Source organism: Diadema antillarum, unplaced genomic scaffold (assembly GCF_040938485.1).
Source record: "Diadema antillarum isolate AM-2024a unplaced genomic scaffold, OU_Dant_1.0 scf00000035, whole genome shotgun sequence".
NCBI lineage: Eukaryota > Metazoa > Echinodermata > Echinoidea > Diadematoida > Diadematidae > Diadema > Diadema antillarum.
In genome coordinates, this window is record NW_027270924.1 from 3634528 (window position 1) to 3661910 (window position 27383).

At 38.1% G+C, this 27383-nt stretch overlaps 1 protein-coding gene across 1 annotated transcript in view; it reads left to right on the forward strand.

Annotated features, from left to right (window-relative positions):
* The first annotated feature begins 9733 nt into the window (after positions 1-9733).
* Positions 9734-27383, forward strand: part of LOC139744735 (sushi, von Willebrand factor type A, EGF and pentraxin domain-containing protein 1-like) — a 39290-nt gene continuing 21640 nt past the window's right edge. The window contains exons 1-13 of the mRNA XM_071655161.1: positions 9734-9890; positions 10612-10780; positions 11795-11913; positions 13396-13587; positions 14265-14381; positions 17934-18179; positions 18636-18911; positions 19696-19875; positions 20666-20851; positions 22252-22443; positions 23139-23357; positions 23910-24131; positions 25909-26060. Coding sequence (XP_071511262.1) covers positions 9734-9890; positions 10612-10780; positions 11795-11913; positions 13396-13587; positions 14265-14381; positions 17934-18179; positions 18636-18911; positions 19696-19875; positions 20666-20851; positions 22252-22443; positions 23139-23357; positions 23910-24131; positions 25909-26060 — 2427 coding nt within the window. The remainder of the gene's footprint in view (positions 9891-10611; positions 10781-11794; positions 11914-13395; positions 13588-14264; positions 14382-17933; positions 18180-18635; positions 18912-19695; positions 19876-20665; positions 20852-22251; positions 22444-23138; positions 23358-23909; positions 24132-25908; positions 26061-27383) is intronic.

The following is a 27383-nucleotide window of genomic DNA, read 5'->3' on the forward strand; positions in this document are numbered from 1 at the left end:
TTTAGCCGATGTGGGACTATATAAGTGGGCATTTCATTTTTTTTTTCAAAACGTGTACTAAACTAAAGTCCAATGACGTCATGATGTGTTTCCGTATCAGTGGTAGTGACGCGTCGTCTTCAGCAGATGTGAAATGATATAACGGAAGTGAACAAATCATAGTCTAGAGATCAGAACTGATTCCGTCCACTTTCATCGATGATTTTTTTAGAAAGCATGTAGAATTGGACGCTAATACCAAATAAGCGATTCGAAGAGAGGAAAATTAATGTCCATCCTCTTCTTTTTTTATCCAATTTATCCCTCATAAGGTGATTTCTTTATTAACTTCAATAAAAATGTTAAATTTAATTCATATTACCTACTGAACAGCGGAGATAGTTCATTTGTTTCTTTTTCTTTTCTTTTTCTTATACCCAACGTTTTTATTCCTCCTGTGAATCTCATGGGCAGCCAGATCCTGTGGCTACCCCGGGCGTATTGCCGACATGCGCATGGTTGGTAGTGTGTTCTTGTATGGCTATAGAGTGACGTACGAATGTAACCCTGGTTACGAGAATCCACCCGACACCATCCCATATAGAGAATGTCAGACGAATGGCGAGTGGACCTCCAACACACCTACATGTCGACGTGAGTAAATATTTTAGTCATCAATAGTCACCATTGCCTCGAGAACCTGGATGTCAGTTTCAAAAGCTCGCCATGAAAAAGGGGTTTGATTTTGTTGATTTTGTTTTTTCGCGTAACTAGCCTGACTTGAAAGGCATAGGATTTATTTTACTCTTTGAATCGATGTTCAAAGGGTATGCAAACCAAATCGTTTCAAGTGGAATGAAATCCAAACAAACATGTTGATTGAGTGAATGTAGCAATATTAGTAGAACGCATCAGTGAAAGTTTGAGAAAAATCTGACAATCCGTTCAAAAGTTATGAATTTTTGGCTGTTTGGTAACGAGACCGAAGACTATTACAAATCATGACATCGCATATGTACTACGATATAAGGAAAACATAAAGACAAATTCCACAAAATTTCATTCATGTGAAAAGTTTATAATCATTTCCTGGACTTGTCACTGATATATTTAAAGGGTAGTATTATTCCCCCTGCTCTCTGAAAGGAGTAAATCTATTGCTCTTTCATGTTCAATTTGCTATACATTTTATGTAGAAGACTGAAAATATGTTGAATTTTCTTTGTGTTGTTCTACATATCAGAGCACATTGGTATGTGATGTCTTGATCTGTAGTAGTCTTTTGCACCAGCGGTATCGTTACCAAAGCTTCAAAATTTCACTTTCTACTAATATTGCTGCATTCACGAGCTCAATCAACATGTATTTCGGGGTTTTATTCCCCTTTAAATTTTATGGAGTATGACCTGACTTGGGTAAATTTACCGGCGAAAATTTTTCTCACACATTAGATTTGTAGCAAAATGACAAAAACAAGATAAACAACCAAAGCCTTAAGCAATTCCCCACAGTCAAACATCAGTAAAACCAATACTGTCGTTAACATCGTTTACTCGAAACAGAATTGCTGGAACACGAATTCCCGCGCAGTCATCAGTTTTTTTGAAATGGATATTTAATGACGTCATTGTCCAATGACAGTAATCATCACAGGTGATGACGTCATTAAGACTCTACTTTGGGATAGTAACTTAGCAGCGAATTTCTCCATGAGGAATGTAATATCTACTAACTACTTGCTATTTCTACCCCTGTTGCTATTATCATCAAGTATAATTCAAGTGAGAAGTGTCACAGTTTTAAGAGTAAAGTCATTCGACAGAATAATATAGATTTTGTTGTTACTCTAGGCAATTTTTTAGCTTAGAATGTTACTTTAAAAACAATTCAGACGTTTTGACAATAATTATTGTCATAGGTATATAGCGATATGATGTCTCGCCTCGGTGAACTTACAAATTCTTACTAAATTTTCGTCACGTTTGTGTTTTGTTTGTGTTTTTTTGGGGGGGTTTTTGAAAAAAAAAAACATAAATAAATCTCCTATCTCTTCACACCGTAATATTGTGAAATTGCAACCACACAGTGGCAGTGACTTTCAGGGGGAAGGGAGCTGTGTAATTGCTCAGTTTTTGACTAATAAAAAAGGGATGATTCATTAATAGTTTGCCAACCTTAAAAGTAACATCAACACACTTTTTACTGAAGGGGTTTGAAAATTCACTATTCAAGCTGCTGTATTTGCACTTAGCATGGAACTTCCCTTTATGAAACTGTCCATACGTATCCCAAAAAGGCATTTCGTGTCCGCCGATCAACAGTCTCGCCCACGGGACGGTAGTGACCTATAACTTCAACTACGAGTACGAGAGCAGGTTGCGATTCTCGTGCGACGCTGGCTACCGACTGCAGGGGAGCGCTATCCGAGAGTGCGAAGCGAACGGAGCGTGGAGTGGCGAGGAGGCAGTCTGTGTAGGTAAGACGTTCTCCGCTGTGTGACTCGAACCGTGGGTCCGTTTCATAAAACTTGTTATCAGTGACAAGTTGTCATAGATGTGACAAGCTACTGAAATCCTTGCATGTGATTGGTTGAGAGCAAATTTATAATAGAAATGTGGCAGTTGTCAATGATGACAAGTTTTATGAGAAGGGCCCTGTGTTGTGATCGCTACTAATATACTCTCTAAGATTGACTTGTTAAGAACAAGAGTGCGTACAAAAATGTGCATTTGGGCGAGACAAATTTTGCTGCATGGTTGCTCGACATTTTGATAATAGAGATCAGTCGGAGATCACGAATTATTTGGGGCAATCACGATTGCCCAAATAACGATAATAGAGATCATGGTCATGAAAAAAAATGGTAACAATAAAATTTATAACGATGTATTTTGAATATGTAACAGTATTCCAGTGAGATGATGAAATTAATGATGATGGTAATGATGATGATGGTAAGAAGAGTATCATTACTACTATTACCAAAGATCGTACACTCAATACGATCTTTGACGGACTTTGCTGTTACTATTACTATTGCCACTGATAGTGATAAGTGGTAGAGATAGTAGTAGTAGTAGTAGTTGTAGTAGTAGTAGTAGTAGTAAAAATAGTAATGCTACTGGTAATAAAGTTGATGATAATAATAACAACAACAATAATAATAACAAGAAGTCGTTTATCGGTTTGCATAAAATATTTGTCACTATATTCCCCTCTTGATAGATTTTGAAGAGAGGAAATTAGCCGAAGAAAAGAAAAGCTATGATATATGACAACTCATACACAAAGTGCCTGGTGGGAGATTTTTGAGGCACTGGTATCGCCGTAATGTCTTTCACGAGACTTCGACAGTGAACACCTTTTCATAAGTCATGTGGAACCTTCGATTTGTGAAGTGTTACATTAGTTAAATTTTCACTATCAACCTCAAATTAATCTTTGTATCTTTGTAATAATATCTGTATGTTATCATCTTCGAAACAGAAATTCGGGTTTATATATCAGGGAGGTGGCACCTCCTTCTTTTCATTTAAGCCGAGTTGTTGCCTGCCAGTGCCAAGTGCTGCTGGTGGAGCTTGGTGGTTTCCTTTGACAATCATTTTCACTTTCCTCGTGTATTTTTCTTTTGCGTTGCTGTAACGCCCCCCCCCCCTTATCATCCTGAACACTACACACAGAGAAATTACGGTTCTAATTTGCACCCTAGAGGGTGCATATCGTTGTAACACCAGCGGCTCCATTTAGGGTTCTATTTTTGGGGGTGCTTATTTAGCACCCTATATTTAACACCATATATGGTGCATATTTGCACCCCTCCATTGGGTTCCCTTTCTGCACCCAATAGGGTTCATATCGTTGTAACACCAGCGGCTCCATTTAGGGTTCTATTTTTTGGGGTGCATATTTGCACCCCTCCATTGGGTTCCCTTTCTGCACCCTATAGGGTGAACAAAAATTCAGGTGCAAATTTGCACCCTTTCTGGTTCATATCGTTGTAACACCAGCGGCTCCATTTAGGGTTCTATTTTGGGGGGTTCTTATTTAGCACCCTATATTCAACACCCAAAAAGGTGCAAATATAGACCTCTATACAGGGTTCCTCTTCTGCACCTCCTACCTGCACCCATTATGGTTCATATTGTTATTGTTGTAATTTTGCACCCTATGGGGTGATAAAGTCACCGCAATACTAGTATAGGATGCAATACAATTTGCACACATCTCTATATAGGGTTACCTTTCTGCACCCCATATGGTGAAAATTATAACCTTTTTGTTAAAACCAAAATAATTATATACTGGATGCCTTCACTAAGTTCACAAACAATTACCTAAGGTCTACTGGATGCCTTCACTGACTTCACAATTAACTAAGGTAACACTCCAGACATGAAGCAAAATAGCATGCATACAGTAGATTTACACACAGTTTCTCAGTCAATTAAATCCACAATCTTTCGAAAACTGAAGTCAGAGACTTCAATTCAACAACAAATAGAACATAAACATGATGAATACAGTGCATACTTACATATAGATTATTAACATTTTAATATATGTCTCATGGAAGAGGGATAAGTTAACAGCGATTTTCTTTTCTATGGTTTACTTTAAAGTGAACATGAAATATACATTGTATTTCTACAAATTCTAATACGAGATGCATATTTTGTCATAAAAAGGGCAATGTAAATCAAAAATGTATGAAATTTGGTCAGTGCATTGAATAAGAAAAATAATATTCGTTCTTTCCATCACATGGTTACCTTTTCTTCTTTTAAAGGAAGTTACCACATTGACAAAAAGCACTAATTCTTTTTACTCAAAAAATCCCTGAAGCTTGCGCAGAGTAATAGTAAACTATGTGACAAATATCTTTCACATTGTCCTTCAACTTCTAGAATGGATCATAGATATGCACCTTGAATTTACCGGTACATCTTACGGTAATCAAAAGCACCTGTATGACGCTCTTAGACATGAACAGCGATATGTCAACTCTGATTTCTGGTACACAAGTTATTGCCAAAACAATGAAGGGTATGGCAAAGTTCTGTCATATATATTTGAAACTCACTACTTGTACTGACATATTCCATCCAATTCCAAGCTTGAGAGCTTGCAAATGTGCCCCATTATACAATTAGTATACTTCACATTTTGTTTTTCATATATAATGACACCAATGATAAGAAAGGTGAAAAAAAGAATAAAAAAATGAAGAGTGCACATCTAAATTTGGTTACTTTTTTATGCACACAGCTAAAGATATGTCCCAGTTATAAATCTTGGGCAGAATAGCACATCTGAAAACACTTTTCATTGCATCAAATTAACATTAACAATTCCACAGAAAATGTTAACTCAGAAAGGGAAAATAAGGTTAACCAATCAGTGGTATTACAAACTGGACATAAAGAGGAAGGAATATGTCTTGTGAGACAAGTTTAAAAACAAATTTTTTGATACATTGTGGGTTTTTTTTTCAAGCGATGGAAACAAGAAGCACATTGTACTCAGTAGACCATAAATATAATTACACAATGTATGCAGTTTAGCCCCAACATTCAAAATATTGTAAAGAGCAGTCGATTTTTCACATTCATAAAGCAGGTATTGGTATTGGCACCGTCACAAGCATAATGATCAGGAGCAAAATATATTATTATTACTATTATCATTATTATCATCATTATTATCATTATTACTATTACCATTAATATTTTACAGATTTATGATCATGCATGAGAAATACCTCAAGTGTTGATGTATACAGTCTCACAACTCTTCCAATCATTTTAACACTTAATTTTCACCAAACCTTACACAAATATATCAGCACTTTATACAACCTACTTAAAGAAAGCTTAAAATTATAATCAGAGTTAGAGGGCAAGTCCACCTTCATATAGACCTACATGTGGATTGAGTGAATGCGCTGCAATAAGCCAGTCCGGAGATAGCTCATGTGCACAAAGGTACAAATGACCTTTCATTTTTCTCAGTTGGTTAGGCACTTCACTCAACTCAAAGTGACATAATGCAGCAGCTTGCCCACCATAGCCATTTATGGAACTCATATTCAAAGAAAGAATGAACCTAACCAGTGTAGATGAAGTGACCAGTATGGTTGTCAATCAACACTTAGGGAATCATCTATTTTATCAAGTGCTAGCTGTTTTGAATATGTTAACAAACTTTTTTTGTGTGTTAACATTGCCAGATACCAGGCTTGCTGTCAAGTGGATGTACTGGCAGGCACCATTTATAAGGATTCCATGAATAATCCTAGCATTACAGATGCTTATCTCAGTGAAATTAAAAAAACAACCTGTCTCTCGGTACAAATAACCTTTTTTCGCACATGCTCAAACTGGTACCCCGAACTGGCTTATACGATTAGAACACATCAGTAAAAAAATTGAAAAGCGGACATTCAATTCAAAAGTTAATAATCTTTAAATCATTTGTGCAGTCGCATGCGTAGAACAATTCAAGGAAAACCTAAAGAGAATTTCACATTTCTTTTCTCTTAGGAAAAACATGCACATTTCCTCGACAAGTCACTGACGTAAGGGCAATGATAATAGTTTCTGCCTTCTAAAAGAGTGAAGTCCAGTGTTCTTTTATATGCAAAAAAGTCGATATGATATGTTGAGTTTTCTCAGGTTTTGGAACAAAATTTATTTTTCAATCCTTATATTATACATAAAGTGTTTGTGAGAAAACCATGCTTTTGTCAAGTGTCACAAAGCTACTCCACTTATGACATTGCATTTCCAGAGATTGCCCAAAATTGACATACATTGTGTGGCTGTCTACTACAAAAAACATCAGGCGACTTATCTTTTTTTTTGTTCTCTACTTAAACAATCAATTCAAAGTGTGCAGGTGTTGTTGAAGTACTGAGGCTATCGATGGTGAAGAAATATCTAAAATATGAACAATACAAACAAACCCCATGTAGTATGAAATATAATGGAAAGCATACTTTGAGTATTTTATATCCATTAGCAGATTCATATTTTCATCCATAATCCACCCTCCCCCCTCCCAAAAAAAAGAAGATAAAAGTGAATAGAAGTCAAGTTCTCTTAAGTTCGTTCTCTTGTATTTTTCTATTATATATTTCTTTAGAGTATTCTTGTAAATATTCAAGGCCAGTGCATTCTAAGAAAGGGAATAACCTGACAACAGTTTAAAAGACAGAATAAATAGTCATCATTATCTATGAAATTAAACATTTTCACATATATTTTGTACAAGAAAAAATGCTAATCTTCATTTCATGGAGTGGCTTCATGCTCACCCTCGGCTAAAAACAGGGAGTTGATTACTTTCTGGATTAAAATGGAAAGATGTTTCTAGAGCCGTGGTGTTTAGCAATTCTAATGGGGGGGGGGGGGGGGGAGATTCAATGTGACCCGTCTCAAATTTTATATGGTTTAAACATACATGACATATTATAGGAGTCTCATTATTATGCCTCCGCCCTGAATGGTGCCGGAGGCATATGTTTTCAGGTTGCCTGTCTGTCTCCCGGTCTGTACGGATGTATCTACGGAAAAATTGATGGGCTTTCATCAAACCTGGTTCACGGATACTACATGATGCTGATGATCTTATTGGCTTTTGGACTATAATATCTGCTAAAAGTCAAAGAAAATTTGAAAATAACTTTTTTGCTACTTCTCTAGTCAGGGAAATCGGTGTACTCGTGTGTACTGGTCGGTTGGCGCATTCAGTTGGGTACAGCAAGGTTTCATCCTCTGCTTTCACAGGAAAGCCGACTCCCAACTTCTTGTTCTCGTTGTCAAGGTATATCTGCTCCTCTGCTTCAGCAACCTGCAGCTTGGTCTCATAGCTAATCTCATCTTACGCTGCATAAGTCGAAACTCCTCGAGCTCTAGTTTTTGATGCGTTTCTATAGCAGCTGCTTCAGCTGCCAAATAGTATGCCCTTCAGGCCATCACTGTCAGAAGAACTGGCATGGCTTCCACACTGACTCAACGAGGAACCAGGATTGACATCCTGAACATCTTCCATCTCCAGCTCTGGCATCCTATATGGCTCACCAGTCTCTCGAGGTTGACCTGCATCACTCATCCTGAAGACCATTATTGAACTTGATGCACAGTGAACTCGATGATAAATAATCAATCAAACACAGGTCCCTTTGGCCCAGTATGAGACCAAGCTAACACCATGCATCAGCATGGATCAGCAAGGTTCAACCTGTAATTGAATAAAACAAAGTTCAACATAAAATCAATATTGGAATAGGCCTACATGTATCTACCTGCTAAAGTATGGGATCAAGTGGTTGTACTTCTGAAGTGATTTACCGTTTACATTACATACCTTGTTTGTGTGACTTATTTTATGTCATGTCTAGCACATGCAACTTCTCCAGTGGATATTATCTAAATTCACATATCGTGTATCATTGCTTATGCTCTGTGACTATGGCATTGCTAATTTATAACACATATTCTAGTTTCATTGATAGACAACAAGGAGTTAAGGCCAACCTAAATTTTCTGACTTCAATCTTCATACATGTCTTAAATTCTCCTAAATGAACCAGGAACACTATTTTTCTTCATTAGGCACATCATACATGCATACATCGTTCTTTCTGTCAACTTCACAGAAACCAATATCTAACTGAGCCTCAACTCGGCTCAAACGTAATAATTCCCATTAACGAAAATGATGCGACTATATCCGGTCACCTATTTACGTACATACCTTGGTAACTGCGTCCAGCAGCCCCATACGCATAGCGTAATTACGCTATGCGTATGGGGCTGTTGGTCGTAGTTAGTACCTTGGTTGAGGCTTTCCGTATTACCGTGCACTTTCATTGACTTATTCGCTATGCTTTACTGTAGGTATGATCGCACTTCTGACATGTTAGTACACATGTACCTCGATACAACTCTTTCGCATCAGTTTTCACCACTCAGCATTCTATGAGCATAATTCACACATATCATCATCGATTACTGTGAAATATTTTCAACGGAATTACAGTACAATTATCTACTCACAACGTTTGGCTCATCAAAAAGATTAATTCATCACCCCAACCTCACGGTCGTCTGTTCATTCCAAACGAGGAACTTCAGTAGTATGCACGTACGTATACCGCGCGACCTACGGCGTGGCGTGCGCATGCAATTTTAGCTTTGCCATTGACCAAGTGCTCAACGGTCCACGCGTGCACGCATAATACGTGTACTTGTACTCGTTTGCTTTCTCTCTATGATAACGTCATTGAAATGATATTCTTGATCCCGGTTGCGAGAAGAAAAAAAATGTTTAATTCAAGTAGTAATTTTTTGAGTACAGTATTACTGATTACACTGTTACTCTTTAACAACGTGTAGTTATATTTTCAAATAAAAATATACGATAATATCCAAAAATAGTGTGGCATTTTAAGCAAACGCCATTCAACACCCACATGTCAGCTTTCGGGAAAGACTATGGAATGGTTCCAAATTCGAACCCTTAAGACTTGGCTCCCTTTAGGGTTCGGATTTGCACCCCTACATCCATCCCGAACCCTATAAGGTGCCACGTAGTTAGATTTGCTCGTAGGGTGAAAATAAGAACCCTAAAAGAACCCTAATTTCTCTGTGTGTACTGGAAATAAGTCAGCATTATTTGTCATTTCTCCGCAATTGTTTTTCTACCAAAAAAAAAAGAGGTTATATGCGATGATCTTGGTCCACCTGCGAACGGTATGATAAACGAGGGAAACAGAAGAGAAGTGTACAGAGACGGAGATGTGGTTTATTATCAGTGCAACGTGGGCTTTACAATCAGGGGCAGTCAATCAAACCAATGCACAGCGAACGGACGCTGGGCCTACCTGCGACCCCGCTGCATCAGCATATACAGTAAGTAAGGCCATGATCAGCTGGTGATTGCCTTCATTGCTTTGAAAGTGCTATTCCACAAACCGTTCAAGTCTGATTTTGAGGATTGTAGTTCCATTCGGTCCAGTTCAATTTGCTTCTGCATTCCATTTTTGGTACAATTATAACAGAACTTAACAAAATGTGCATAAAATGTATGAGTTGTACCTACACGTCATCAATATATACATTATGGAGTACTTTCACATAAAGGAAACATATTATTTGTCATACAGAGGAAGAAATATTAAGCGATTTTAAATCAAAGGTACACTATTCGTTCTATCTATGACAGGGAATGCTCCGAATTAGGTTTTGAGAGAGAAAATGCATAATACGTATAAAAAGGAAAAGCAGGGGACCATCTTCATAAGCAGAGCTTTACTTCGAAGATGGTAAATGGTAACTGTCAATTTATGTGGGAAACATATAACTCATCGTTAAAAGTAATGAAAATGAATGATAAAAAAAGAAAAATAGTGAAAGCACTCGAACATAATGAGAGATCTTTCATTCAAAGTCAGTCGTGAATTTTGATGCTCATTTTCCCGGGGGTTCAGCGACGCCACTACACTAACAGTTGCCAGTGGTGTCCGGCGTCAAACACTGTCGACTTCATGAAGTCCGCTATACATGTATATAATTCATTTACATATATATTATAAACTATAAAGATAATGTTTGATATCTTTCCTATGCCTAGATGATTGCCCATGGCCAAATGTTAATGACATTCACCTCAATCTGGCCAGTTTCGACCCGCCAAACCCCAGCTCGACAGAAATCGCCCACGGTACCCGCGTGGAGTTTACGTGCCAACGCGGATACGAGTTTATTAATGGGGCGTCCGAGACTGTATGCCACGATGGACGGTACAACCCTCAGCTGGATTCCGTAACATGTACACTAAGTACGTAGGTACAGAATTTACATGCCAATTGTATCTCTTATTCTCCATCCACACTTCTTCCTCATCCTCCATCCCCTCTTTCCATCTTCATTTCGCTATCCCTTTATTATATCTGTCTATCTTTGTTTGATGTATCTCTCTTCTTTCATCTGTCCTTGTTCATTTTCTTGTACAAGTAGATTTGTAAAAATCTAACTCAGAGATTAAAGTATCCTTTGCAAAAGTCTTTCCGCTGTAATGGTAGCAATATTGCAAGCAAAGTGTCTTTACGCGAGACTAGTCAAGTTGCAAGAGAGAAAGAGAGCCAAGTCTCAGCGAGATGAGGCCTTGGTCAGAACAGGGAGGTGACCTGGTCAGAATGACCAACTAAATTAAACGGGTCGCGAAAGTACATGAGTGGAAAGTCCCCTGCTGCCTTGGAAAGGGGTGGAGGTTGGAGTGGGGTGGGGGACGATACGAGGTATGATATTCCCAAAGGACAAATTAGAGGAAAGTTGCGTAAAGTTGAGAAGTGTTACGTACCTACTACGCCGAATCGGCCGCGTACTCACAGAAGTCTTATTGACGGAAGTAAGTGACAGCAAGTATGAGAAAAAGAGGTACTAGTATTTTGGTAAATCCTTGGATCGAACTTCAAATGATTTTTCGTCGGACTGGCATAGAGTAGGTGTGTACCATATGCGTAGGCGTTGGCGTGAAGTAGCATAGTATTGCGTACTATTGCGTACTATTGCGTACTTCCTACCAATCAAACTAAGTGGTTTGACGTAGGACCACAGACGTCTCGAGAAATGTAATGTTCTTCCTGTTATGCCATCTTGAAATGTCTCACATTACGACATCGTCTCCTTGAATACACCATTGTTATTACAGAAACATGTGTTCAAGACACACTCGCGAATGGGAGAAACCTGTATAGAAGTAGTGCAACTGGAATATTCCGACCCAATATCACCCCCACACATGGGTCTTTCAGACTTATCCAATGTGAAGAAGGCTACACTACCACTGACCCCGACCTAAGCCGATGCGACGACGGGATTTGGATACAGCAACAAACTGGCGCTAATTCCTCGGCACCAAGATGCGATCCTGGTAGGATATTATTGCCTTCTTCTTACTGCGCGGAATGCCATGACTCTAGGTATACAATATCACACATTCCATGTGACTGGAAGCTGCTACATGATGCAGTTTGATGCCATCAACAGCATCATTTTCTCGAATTCTTTCTTCCATTCTCCTCATCTCTGGAAGAAAGTCACGTGTTATTGTTGTTCTTGTTATTTAATGAGGAAAAACAGAACTCTCTTGGTGATGACTTGCAAGCCCCATCCAATGTTGATATCAAACAAAATATATCCAGCAACATCATCAATTACCTAGGTCCATACCATATGCCATCAATGACTGATTGTCCCCGTATAGGAGCTAAGTGTCTTCCCTCCCCTATAGATCTAATAAGAATCCATGTCTGCGTAGACAACAGGGGATCTCATGGAACGGAATTCTGTCTGAAGCGCTTCGATATTCAAAGCACTTCATGCAGTGATTGACTTATTGCTGCATGTGAATAAAGTGCGTGGGAATTTTCGAATATCGTATACAAGGAATGTGTTAGTAAGCTGTAGGTTGTTCTTCTGATTGTTTCATGAAGCACTGCGCCAGTACATAATGAGTTGTTATTGTACACACACGCACACACCTTCACACACACACACACACACACACACTCACACACACAAACACACACACACACACACACACACAACCAACCAACCAACTAACCTACCAAATTAATGCTGTATTCCTCACGATCACACATCACACGGAAAGTCCGTATTGCAAACTATTTGTTAATAATAAGGAAGCCACTGTGGCAAATCAAATGACATTTATCATTTTACTTTTTCTACCATACACAGATTTCCAAAAACCTCTCTTTTTTTTGAGGGGGGGGGGGCAGCATTCCATTCTATTTTAATATCGAAACTCAAAATCACTGTTAGAGCTGAAAGTGCAATTCTGCGCAAAATGAACCGATGAGCAGCTATGGTAGAGGTTCATCAAAATCTGTCTTCATTAGAATGCTGTGAAAATCTGAAAATTCCCCATGTTTTCACAAAGTAGGGATAATAATCACAAACTTCTCTTGCAAAAAGGGTGAAGAGACTTCCCAAGACTCTCTTAGACCCGTTATAGTTACAGATCCTCACAAGATTTCCTTTTCGACTTGACTTCAATTAGGATTCGTTGTATCCTTCACATCAAATTATTGCAGTCTTGGATTGAAATTGTGAATCTTGGGGAGGGGGGTGGGGAACTGGGCATAGTTGGTTTATACTAGTAGATGAAAGCAAAAATAGAGTGCATTAATATTCGTAACACTGATGTTGGGTAGTCATTTTCGGTTACCCCAGAATCGCATGAGTCATTTTACGCTCGTCTCTGACTAGGGCAATATACTTCTGGTTTGGGCAATGCGTTAAAGTGACCAGTTCATTGCTATACTGCTTAAGTTTATGTCTTTTTTTTTCTGCTGCTTTTCAATTTGATTCATTGTTCCCATTTTCCTAGATCCGTGCATGGCCATTCCAAACGAGAACGTGACGGTCAGATACGGACGAGATCCCCGCCAGGACGGGCTGTATGAGAACGGAACCACGGCCACAGCCCAATGCGACGATGGTTATCTTATGGCGATTACCAGTGAAACCTTCGTCTGCCGGGCATCACGGTGGATCCCCGCCACGCCCAAGTGCTTGTTGGGTAAGAGCAATGATGATAACATTTCCACTTCTACTGCTATGACAGTGACAACCATCAACACGTCATGGCCTTTTAATATCGTTATCGCCATTTATCAAAATAGCCTATTATCATCATTTTGTCATAGTTTTCATCCTTTACTGCCATTTACGTGTCATTTCACCGGAGTCTTGTCAGGGTATGCATAGTTCCCAACAGAAAGAATAATAGGAAACAATATTTCTCTATGATCAAGACATGGTACAGGTGAAAATGTTACCTATAACATACAAACTAAAAAAAAATACATTTTCATTATAAAATTAGGGAATAGTGTTTAGTCATATAAGCCCCTAGAAAACCAAAACAACAAAATTATTTATAATCATAGTGTACTTCATAATGACAACTCTAACTTTCTTATAAATATCTTTTCAAATTCTTCTTAGAAATATTTGTAGTTAAAGAATTTGTAACTGTATCTGGTAAAAAATAAGATAAATTATCATTGCGTTACAATATTGTTACATTGGTGACTGATGCCTAGAAATGCTGACATCATATGAAATGAATACATGATTATGAACAAAGTGAGATATGGGAAAATCATGTCATTTTGGTGGTCCCACTCAGAATGATGCGACTTAATGTCCATTTGTTTCTCGTTTGTCTGTTGTTTGTTTGTTTGTTTGGGTCAGATACCAACCTTGCGATCGGATCAACGCCTTCTCAGTCGGAACTGCAACCAACTGCCCATCTGGCCATTGACGGCCGTATCAATGGTCACTACAGTGGACACTCCTGCACTAGAATAGGTAATCGCGCACCGGAAGTCGCTTTATCCTCTCAGACCAACCAAATCAATACACTCGCCACGTATATTGATACGCGCGCATGGCAGATTGTCGTTAGGGTGTGGGAATGCGCTCTGCCAACATTCGCAGGGAAGCGCGTTAACGACGATCTGCCACGCGCATGATGATATACGAGGGCTATCAGAGTGTTCAAGGGAAAAGTAAGCCTATGTCCCCCCCCCCTTTCTTCCACCAAACACTATAGGCAAAATTTTGTAAATTTCATAAAAGGACAACACATACAAGTGAATACACATCTAAATTTAATCTCTGTAATCTATTGTCTACTTTTCGTATTAAGTGAAAGGAATCTGATTTTCACTTCTTCTATATACAACTCTCTTTAAAGTTTTTACTTTAAGTAGTCTTTTTTTTTAATGAATAATATCCTTTCATTTTCCCCTTTTTGTTAGGGGGTTGGATGGCTCACTTTTTTCTTTCACTTCTGGATATTTGGGCTATATCATCTATAATGTGTATTTTGATCCGTAATTAAAAAAAAAAATATATCATAAACGGAAATTCACTAAATAATTATTCAACCAATAATTCAAATTAGGACAAACTAGGATCGCACACACACACAGACAAAAAAAAACCACCCCAAAAATCTTTTTCCAACGTTATATCGAGCCTATCTGGATGAATTCAACAAGTTTATTTCATACCTTATTTCAAACTTTAGAAAACTTACTTAAGGGTCACACTCCTTTTTGCTCTAATTTCATTACTGAGTGATTTTTAGTTATTTTCTTCTTTTATGTGACTCTTTCTTCCTAAATTCAAATTGTGTATTTGATTTCTGTGAAAAATGCAATGCATGATGTGATGTTTCAAAGACCGCCTTTCAAATAAAGCAAGCACGCGAAATGGCGTTTCGTCCATCTTTTAGGTAAAAGTTGTTCTAAGAATGATGTCATATTATATGCTCCAATTCTGCAATTATTTCATGTATATCATGGATTGCACTTGTGCGAAACCGTGTTTAAAAGAAAAACCACATGATGTTATTCTATGTAAAACACAGAAATCAAATCACATCATACTATGTATAGTGATTGAGGTAGACGGTTAGTGCATTCTTTACTAGTCACGAGTGTTTCTCTGTCCCCATTGTCTGCTTATATCGTCACACACATAGTTCACCAATATGTATATGGGGCACTAAGTGTCACATGGTCTATTTCGTTACGAAATCAGTCATTTTGTCGACGAAATGTTCATTACGTTACGTAATGACAGCATTTCTTTAGGAAATGTTCATTACGTTACGTAATGACAGCATTTCTTTAGGAAATGTTCATTACGTTACGAAATAATAATTTTGTAGACGAAATATCCATTTCGTTACGTAATGACAGCATTTCTTTAGGAGATGTTCATTACGTTACGAAATATTAATTTTGTCGACGAAATATTCATTTCGTTACGGAATGACTATATTTCGTAACGAAATGTTTATATCATTATTAGATAACACCATTTTCGCGACGAAATGATCGACGAAATGATAAGAACATTTCGTCGACGAAATGACTAATTTCCTAACGAAATAGACCTTGCAACACTTGGCGTCCCATTTATGAACACCCGTGTGTGCACAAAATGATATTTCGAAAGTAATGATCCGAAATGAGCGAGCTCATTTGATAGAAAGTCATTTCCAGATATTTATGCAGGTTTATTGACGGTTACATTCTTTCATCTCTGTGATCGGAATGATTTCCTACCATGACAGAGTCAAAGCTCGTTTTGAGGCATCCATATGTAATCGACAGAGATATACTTTGTTCCAAAGATTTACGAAACAGACTTTGGGTTAAGGGCGACGAAGATTATGGTAACGTTCAAACAGGCTCCTGTGGTAATCTTGAATGGCTGATTTGATTTTGTGATTCCTTTTTAATTGTGCGTTTGTATGTTTGTTTGTGTGTTTTGATGGGATGGGAGCAGGGGAGTAATATATGGAAGTTTCAGTAATGTCGTCATCATGGTTATTTGATGATGTGCCCCCCTCTGTGGCTTTAGTGAATGTATCTGTATTATTTCATCAGGAAGTATTTTGATGTTGTGGACTTTACAGGTCCGTCAAAAAATGCCTGGTGGAAAACAGACTTGGAAGCAACGCATATTGTTCAGGCAATACGGATTTTCAATGCGTTCGATACTGGTCAAGGTGAGAATGAACACGAATCTCATTCTTAAGAAATCTATGGTTCCAATAAAGAATACAAAATTATTGATTTGTACTGTTCAAATTTTGGACAATTAATGTACAAACTAATAAATCATTCCCTTCCTGTTCTGTTTTTGATTATTTTTCTGTTTATGTTTGTGTATGCTTTATCTCATTCTAAACGAATGACGTGCATTTAAATCTCATTTGAATAATATGTTTAAGTCACATCGACCTTTACTTTTTTATTTGTTAATGTCATACTTTCGTCGGAAATGAAATAGAAAGAAATGAAATGAAGTTTATGATATATATATATATATATATATATATATATATGATATATACATACATATATATATATATATATATATATAAGAAACAATCTTCTTAGTTTGCTATTTAATATTATTTTTTTTGCTTTGGCTTTACAAGCAGTTGATAAGAGAATAAAGTTGTCAAGAGTATCGATATTCGCTTTCATCCAAATTTGACGATGCAGTCATCGACTTTCATGTATCCAAGATTTTTTCGCCCTCTATGTCATTTTTTTTCTTCGTTGACTGCGTCCAATTTTTTTAAATCCTTTTTTTGAGTGGGGGTTATATCATTATCATTATTTTCCTTCCTTCTTCACCTTGTCACAAATTGCCTTGTAGACCATTTGACTCTTCGGAACTGTGAGTTTGTAAAGTTCTCTTTCCATTTACAAATTCAGGATGACGGCGGACCCCATTTTCTAATCCCATTCATCGATATCATAGCGTGTACACTATCACCTCTTTTTTTTTATTTATCCGCTTCTGCAGTGGACAAACTTTCGACATCTGTTGTTTAGGTCATCAAAAGATTTTAGACAACTTTGTTTCAAATTTGATACCCCTCTTGGTAATGTAAGAATCCGGTCAAACAGTAAGGGGATTCCAATTTCAGAAAGATTACTTGAGCAAATGTCATATGATAAGCAGTCAACCAATCAGGTGGCAAGAACATTTAAAAGTGTTTTATGAATAAAAGTGTCCGACTGTCACACTTGTTAATGTGTTCTTGCAAATCCCTGTCTGAGTTGCTTGTAGTGTCACAATGTAGTGTCAAAAAATGCTTGCGATTCCTGCAAGCTGCGGTTATTTTTACCGAAGCAACAAATTTCTAGCTTCTACCGTATGCAGTTGTTGCAAATTATTCTGTAAAATGACTGAAACCTGCTTACGAACAGACCCAGATCAAATGCGATCTGTGTGATTGCATTTTGATTGTTTTTGATATATCGATGATGATTGATGATGATGTGGATAATGATAATGATTTCTTTTGTTTTGCCACTGCTTTTTTTTTAGAAGACCAACTTGCAGGTGCAGCTGTAAGGGTCGGCTCGCTGCAGAATTTTCGGGAAAATCCTCAGTGTGGGGGCAACATTACTCAGCAACAGATTTTACAAAGCACTCCAGACAACCATGGTATAAATATTATATGTGAGGACGAAATGACTGGGAAATACGTCAGTATCGACTTACCTCCTAGCAGCGCAGGGAGGAGTTTTCTTCTGTGTGAAGTGAAAGTCTTTGGAACAGGACCTATAAAGGGTGAGTGATGTGTGTCATATTATTCTCCACTTATTTGGACATAATGTGAGGAGGAAGAGAATTCTGACCAATCGTAGCAAGAGTTTAGATGCAATAAACGATACAGCTATGTTCATCATATTGAAACGTGTGAGATGAAATCTGCTGAAAAGCAAAGAAAAATACTTAAAATACATGTGATAATTCAAATGACATCTGCGAATGTATTTCTTGTTATGTAACAAATGAAGTACTCTTGAAAAGATGCTTTTTTCTCTATTTGATAATGACCTCACTTTAAAGAATTAGAGAAATGACATTTCTTTGATTGGGCGTTCAAAGTCTTCAATTATAATTGTAAGACCCGTAAGTAGGTTGCGTTGGTTCCTTCTTACAATCTTTTTGTTAACTAAATTGTTCACAATGTCATGGGCTTTTACCATTAGTACACTTGTACGTCAATCATGTCCTGCTCAGTCCAAGGAGAACAGAGCCGGAGTCCCAGTGAACTCGAGGGGTGCACCATTCCGCAGGTAACCAACGCCAGGTTGGTGACTGATCACGCGCCCGGTCAAGTGATCCCAGCGAAACCAACAGGCGGAACTGAAGAGGAAAGAGGAAACGATCTGCGGGGAGTCGTCAAGTATCGATGCGACGATGGTCACGCCATTGCCGGTTCGACTGTGAAAAGCCACAAAATGACATGTCTTAACGTAACGGGCTGGGATTCGGACCCACCGATATGTGTTCCAGGTAAGCTTGAGTGCATTTTTGAGCTATGTGGAGAAAATATATAAACATAATAGGAACATAATAAATGAAGCCCAGATCAACTGACGTTTTAAATTAACTTGACGAAAAATGATAAGGTCATTACATGTATTCTGTACAGTTTCTTATCAGTGATGTTTCGTTCAGGAAACTTCACAAGACGTTTCTCGGTCTAGGAACCGTAATTTCAAATGGATTTGATTCATTTCTATCTTAACATTTTTAAGGACATACAGTGAGATATCAAAAGATATAATTCGTGATGTCGGTATCGATGACACCGAAAATATTAATCTAACCTAATTGCGTTCATTCTTATGATTCTAATGATTAAAATTATCAAAATAGAAATTTCATCCTACATTTCTTTTTTATGTGAATACATGTGGGATAAGGGGTAAAGTGCAGATATAGAAGACCACCGTTGTTAGAGGAGGTTGATTTTGATGGCAGTCTCAGGGAAGACAAGACAAGGAAGTGCTGACATACTATTGGAACCTTATTTTTTTAAAGGTTATTTCTGTCTTTGTTTTTCATCCCATGTTTTCCCGCTTATCACAACTTCATGTTTAACAATATAATATGTCCCTCATGAACAATTATTATGACACAGTTGAAGCAGACAAAGTGAGACGACCGCTCTATCGGAGGCTGGCTCTTTTCAAACCATGAACTTTCTACCGTCTGTTTTTTCTATCTCATTATAAGCATTAATAATCAGGAATTTAAGGTATATATGTATTATACGTATTTCCCTCATATTCAGTGAACTGCACGGCCCAGTCTATTGAAAATGGACGCCTGTTGCAATACGAAATTGGTGACATCATTCCTCATGACAGCGTTGTGCTGTATGCTTGCAATGACGGTTACGAGGGGGCTCCGTCAGACAGCGTAGAGTGTAGGCATGGCAACCTGTTTCCGGCAGTCCCCACTTGTTCGCCAGGTGAGACCGAATCCCCATCTCATCGAAAGCAGGCAAAGTAGATGGCCTCTTAATCAATTCGTTTGATTTTCTTTACATTCGGTGCTCAGTCATCAGTACATGAAAAGTGAGCTTATAACGGCTGCACAACAGTGTTATTGTTTGAGAATTTTATCTTTTTTTTCCCCTTCATCAAAGCATTTAGTGTGTATTTGATGTTGGCCACACGCAGCATACGATGTGATAATTTGTTATGCCTTGTGTAAAAAACAGAAAAAAAAGTGTCCCAATCTCACGCGGTTACAACTCACCGGATAACGTTATCTCTCTTATTAGCAACTTATTTTCTCCATATTCTCATATCTAAGTCTACCTCTATTTCTTTTTTCTCCCCCGAAGGACCCATTTTATACACGATTATCAGCTTTTCAGTAAGTTTCTCCCACTAAAATAAGTAAGACTTAAACAATTGTATTTAACCCAGGCTTTTTAGCTATGTTTCATTCCCCCAAGTTATTATGTCGTGTATTCAATCTATAAACATTTTATCTAACATAGGTTGTATTTACTTACTTCAAAACTAGTAATCTCATCATGTAACTATCTTTGTAATAAATGCTTAAATTATTGCCAGTTGTGCTGAACTTCAATGTGCTCATGTTGTATTATTTTTACTTTATAAGTGAAAGTTGAAATAAATATTATCTCCGACGAAATTCTTCCCTTCGACCATTTTCTGTTTTACCCGCTCTTTTTACGCACGGCACTTTTTGGTCCGTCCCGGTGGTGCCCCGTCCCTTTGTGGAAGCAGCATCCTGCGGGGTGGAAGGATTAAACACTTCAAATATGGTCGTCAAAGTGCGTTATAACCACGGCGAGCGCATGGAGCTCCAATGCAGACCTGGATATGAATTGTCGGAGCAGGTACCGAATCTACAGCAACCTCTTTGTGTGAACGGAGAGTGGAACCACACCCAACTTCCGGCCTGTCGAAGAGGTGATTTGCCTTAATTTGGAAGTAAAATGTCATTGTACGTGACGTTCTCCTTTGATAATACGTAATAAAACCATTCAAACAGACAGGTAGAAATTTTATTCAAAGCGCACTTTTGACAAACGTTCGACGAGAAACCAGTTGGTTTTTAAAAATCTATACGTGTTTTCATGAAACGGTGATATTGTTCACAATAACTCATGCAAATCAGATGGGGTACAGGCGTCCTGGTCTCTCATCCTTTCAGTCAATGTATCTGAAAACTTACCTGTAAATTTGATTGCTTGCTTTAAGCAATTTGGAACTGCACTCTCTCTCCTTCAAGTGTATGTAGGTCCACGTGATGTCGAGGTAAGTTTCAACAGGGCCTAAATATTTCCTGTTAGTAATACTGTTTCATGGAAACATGACGTATTCAAACATTAAAATTCCATTTTTGTTTCTGCGTTTCAGGTCCGGTCCGAATTATGCATCTGTCGTTCTTTGTTTCCGTAGTTTTGTTTTTGCTGAGGTTAATTTCAAAGTAGAATGACATTCTGGGTTGAAAAGGGCGTACTCTGGGTTATTACACTGAATTTTCAATATTTTGACGCAAAAAAAACCCCACCTAGATTTTCAACATTTTCTAACTTTCTTCGTTTACCTCCGATTTTATTGAGACATTTATGTTTCTAGCCTACTATTGCACTTCCATTTCCAGATCAAATGTTATTTTATCATCAAAATTTGTCAGTAATTTCCTAAATAAACACTTGACCGAGTGTTTTTTTTTTCTAACACTGGGAAAACCATGAGTAAGTAAATTGGAAGTCAATTCGTTCTCAGATAGTCATTTTTTGTGTTTATATTTAACTACCACGACGTTGCATATCTCCAGAAAATCACAGACTTTGGTATAACCTTAAGGACAACACAGCTCAGATTTAATCCTCTCCATCCAACTCCGTCGTTATTCTCCTGCACGTAATTCTACTCCTTCCCTCAAACCTTACCCTCAACGCCCTTCATCGCCAACCCCCCCCCCCTCCATCATAGTTCCGTCAGTTCGATGGAACAATATGATTTAGTGGATGAGTCTCTTGATCCTAAAACAGAAAGCTCAGGGGTTCGAATCTTTTCTGGTGATTATTACGTTCACCTATAGGGCAAGGTGTTTTACCATCCACGATGTCTCTCTTTGTCAGGTATATGGATGCAAGGTACTGTCTCTGAGAGAGCAAATAAAAAAATCGAGGAAATTAACGTATAAGAAATCAAGATCAGCTGTAATATCTCTTTGTTATCAGAACCAACTATTATCATCCATATCACTTTGTTCTTACAAAGAATAACCGTCAGTGGCAGTGGTAGTACAGCTGTATTATATTATCATTATCGTCATTATCATTATCACTCGAAACCAGTGTCATGTGGGGAGCCTGGACGATCAAATGACATCACTATTGAAAACATACCTCAGGAGGGCGTCGAAGGCTATGTACATGGGGCTAGGATCCGCTACGTTTGCCCAGACGGTTACACCATGACCGGCAACGCAGTCCGCGACTGTTTGTACGGCCAGTGGAGTGGCTCGGTACCGGAATGTCTGGCGCAAGGTGGGCAGCCTGTAGCGATCATCGGTCGTCGAGTTTTTAATATAAACATGTTGTACACTGTTTGTTTGTTTGTTTATTTGTTTCATTTGAATATGAGCTGATAACTGTATAGCCCATATTGAGCTGCACTAGCTGGTCTTCCATGGGGGTCCAGTTGGAAGTGAGGAGGGACCACTTCAGCGGGTTATGCACCCATGGACCTACAACGATGCACCCCACTTTTTACGATGAATGAATGACCGAGATCTTTTACGTGCATGTGTTAGATGTGACTCTCTCACACACGGGTCCTTCATTTTATGTTATCCGAGAAACATTGTGTTTTGCCTCTCACTAATAGAGGGGGCGGTATGGTTACATACAACATTGCTCGTTTAGATTTGGGAATCGAATCCAGGTCCTTTGAAGACTTGCTACTGACCGAGCAAGAGTAAAGTGGATGACCTATCGAAGGTTACAACGGACGGAGTTGGGCCTATAAGGCATAGACTTTGCCACTTGTGGGTATGATGGACAATGATGAACTAATACTGAAAATTTACTTCATTCACAAGATAGTATTATGTGATTACTCGTATTGTAGACTACTATTGCCTTAGTAAATCTGCTCATCACATAGTATGGCATACTGTTCTTGTAATAATTCTCATGTATACTCTGAAATATACATGTTGTTACTTTCCCTTTGGCTGAAGCATATCCCCAACACTGTCGTCTGCCGACGGCAACAAACGGCGAAATGTACTCCCTTACGGGGGTAGATCCTGGAGATGACGTCTTTGGCCGAGGAGTACAAAACCAGAGGACAGTCCAAGTGTCAGTCTCCTGTTCAAGGAGAGGTTACGTGCCAGAAGGTGGATCGGTCTCTACGACCTGTATTAACGGCACATGGACAGTGCCTTTGCCGCAGTGTGGTAAGATGTAATAAGGGTGAAAGGGGTGAGGATCGAGGTGGAGGGTGTTTGAGGAGTCCCCAGGAGGAAGGTTGAGCATTTTCAGAATTTAATTTGAACGATCTGATGCACACCTTTTGAGGAATATCAAGAGTTTCAATTATGTGAATGAGAAAATTGCACAAAGGAAGGAGGACTGAGGAGGGGTTAAGCTGGGGGTTATCGTTCAAGGTCACCTTGGTAGGTAGAATAATGATTTAATCCAAAATGTTTTTTATACAAAACAATTATTTTTATTGAATTAGAAATTTTTGTATTAGTCGGAGTCAGATACGCGAAGTGGTTGATTACGGTCATCACCTCACAATTTCCTACTGACTTGCAATTAAAGTTGAAGGACAAGTTAATCCAAATGTAATTATGTGTAAATCTAGTGAATGCAACAATATTAGTAGAACACATCAGTTCACTTAAGATTTCACTTTAACAAGCAGTATGCGGAGTTTCATTTAAAAAAAAAAAATCTCTCGTCATTGTTCATCCATGTCAAATTGGTCTGCCTGTTGTACACAGTCGCACGGCCCGATGACTGCCGCATACCTGATCAGGGTGATGACGTTCTCCAATTTGTAAACGGAGATGAGACTCAAGAGATCAGTAGTTATCACGACGGCAATCTCCCCAATGGTACGGTGCTAGTTTCCCGCTGCACCCATCCAGAGCGCTACTTCCTCCAGGGTGACACGACAAGGACTTGTTTGAGGAGTCGTTGGACCGGAAGTGTTCCCAATTGTAGTAAGTAGATCGCTACTACCCACAACTTTGGTTTCTGTAGTGAGTCCGGTTAACCCTGTCACAACTGTATTTGTTGTACTGAATAGTATGTCAAACACTTTTTTATTGGAGCAGTCATAAAAAGGTTAAACTGACTTATTTCAAAAAGCCAGTTCGGGGTTCCACTTTGCGCATAATCAGAAAAAGGTAATTCGTACCAACAGGATATGTTGGTTTTTAAATTCACTGAGATAAGCATCTGAGAGTTAATGATTATTCAACTAATCCTTATAAAGATATTAATGGTAGGCCTACTTGCCAGCAAAACCATCTGACGGCAAAAATGGTCCTTGCAGTGTCAATAGAAAGATATTTTGAAGACATTCCATGCAAAAATAACGAAACCCAGGTGTTACCTGACGGACCAGTCTGGATCATCCATTGTTTGAACATGATTGATGAATTCCATAGATTGTTACGTAGCGCAAGCTTATGTATAATGTCGCTTTGAAAACGATTGAAAAGCCTAACGAACTGAGAAAAAAGAAGGTCATTTGTACCCGTGGGTACCTGAGCTAATTCCGAACTGGCTTATTACGATATTGTTAAGTCAACCTCACCTAGGTCAACATCACATATGTCGAAAATTGGTTTAAATCAAAGAAAAATGCCACCGCCTCAAGTAGTTATAAACAATAAACAACATTCACGTAAGACTGATTGGATTTTTTTTTCAATGCTGTTGTCGGAGAAGGATAAAACAGTGTAAAGTGCATGATGTTTTGTCTTCGGACACACAAGGAAGAAGCGGTCTCACCAGTAGCAGCTTTAAGAGTACAGCTTAGCTCCATATCGAAGTTTACTGCGATTGAAAAATATTGAATTTAAGCAAACAGAACGTTCGTGGACATGGTCTCATTAGGATGCATCGTGAATCAATAGTTGGTTTGTTTGATTGTTTGATTCTATTTTCTTCAAGGTATTTTCAGACATAATAATATCAATGTCTTTTGAGTATTATCACAGAAGACATCAATATACGATTTAGAATGTACATGATTCGAAGAAAGAAAATAAATGTGTACTTCAACTTCATGAACAAAATTTATATTCTTTTGCTAAAATTTGAAAATTATGTGCAAATAATTACCCAAGAGTTATGGAAGTTTCGCGTCTTTGCAGTCACCATGTCATCTTTGCAAAGCAAGATGGGATGTCATCGTCTACAACAACGCTTCAATTGCCCCACTGTCATTACTTATTTTCTTTTCTTTTTGAAATGAACTTTTTTAAAATACATTTTGTGCCACAAATCAATTTACATTTGTTATGAATTAGATTCTTTGAAAGACGGGGGTTTATATCAGTAAAATCCTTAACAAGGAAAAACAAGTAAATGCTCGTATTTCTCGTCAACACCCGATGTGAAGAACTCACAACTACTGCATAATAATTGGTAAAATGAACTATGGAATGTTTTTTAATTACTTCCTGTCAAAATCTCAGGATTTAATTTGCATTTTTTTTAAATTTTTCAACAAGTAGGACAATGATGTCTTCCAATTGTTCACACTTTTTTAACACTCAACCTTTTGTATACGTTCTATAGTGCATTTAAATGTCGAAGTTTTATCGTTGTATGAAAGGGGATATGATGCATGACCCATACAGCACTGACTTTGTTTGGGTTCCGCATACATGGTTTATAGGCGTATGTATATGCAGTAGATAGGTTCTATTCAAGACCGTGGAATGACAATTCTTTAATTTCCTTTTTTTTTTTGCTTTTTTTTTGCAGCTGAAAGCACCATGAAATTCAGTTTCAGTCATACCCAGATTCAGACGAGGAGTGACGGAACATTAGTCATCGTCCCAAACCGGACTGTCCACATAGATTGTGACACATCAGCCCTTGGCGTACCGGCTGATATATACGCACCTCATCTACAGGTATACCCCTCTTCGGTGTCCTTTTGATAATGAGATTTGCCCCTCAATTTTCTTTTTTTGAAAGTGGGACTGAGTTAAATTGACACAGTTCTCACTTGGACATTCTTGAAGAAACTCAAAGCCCACTGTGCGACCTGAGCCAGTGATCTGGGCGCAAGCTAATCAGCGACCTTGATCTCTCACCAGCTTGTACCAGCACGTATATATTCATATATGCATAAACCACAACGCACCCGATGAAAACACATTACAAGCCTTCATTCTATATACTCTCTCTCTCTCTCTATATATATATATATATGCATATATATGTATATGTATTATTGTATATAATCATATATATATATATATATATATATATATATTTATATACTTGTAGAAGGAATGGTGACCGATAGAACGCAGCAAGGTGGTTCACTTTCTGTGCCTTACGATTGTCAAGTTTTCGACTGTTTGACCGGTCTTGTCAGAGCTTTGAAATTCAAATTTGCGAAAAGCAACCGCTTCTTGGTTTATTGCTGATACCGCCATGTTGTTGGAGTGCAAGTTAATTCAATTCATATTGCTGTTTTCGGTTTGCTGAAATTTGCTCAAGTTTGGTCGTTTTTTTCTTCTGCTGTATTTCAAAAGCCCTGAAGAAGATCGGTCAAACAGTCGAAAGCTTGGCAAAAGAAGCACTGAAAGAGAACTATCACGATGCGTTTGTTTGCTCAGTACTTCCTGTCACAATATCAAGATGCAGCGCCCATCACGTATGAAATGACCTGCAAGGCAACTTCACAATATGTATGTGTACATATGCATGCATGCATATAAATACGTATATATACAAGTATATATATATATATATATATATATATATATATGTGTGTGTGTGTGTGTGTGTGTGTATGTGTGTGTGTGTGTTTAAATACAATACTTACATTAAAATATAACGTAATATTACCATATGTATAATGACATAATTTCTACATTATAGGAATATTTACATTTAAAAGGAATGGCTAGTAGCTGATCAGTGGGAATCAGTGGGAATGCTGGGGATGATTGTTCAATTCCTGGGGGATTCATTTAAGAGTACATTATATATCTATTGTTGTGTGAAAATTATTTGCTTCAGAATGGTCTCATATTCAAGTAATGTGCAGTTTAATGTTTCCAGGTTAGCATGCCTATATAGTGACGGGGCGATTGCAAACGGCCCGTTGAACGATCACCCCGTCACTGTACAGGCATGCTAACCTGGAAACATTAAACTGCACATTACTTTAATATGAGACCATTCTGAAGCAAATAATTTTCACACAAGAATAGACATGTATG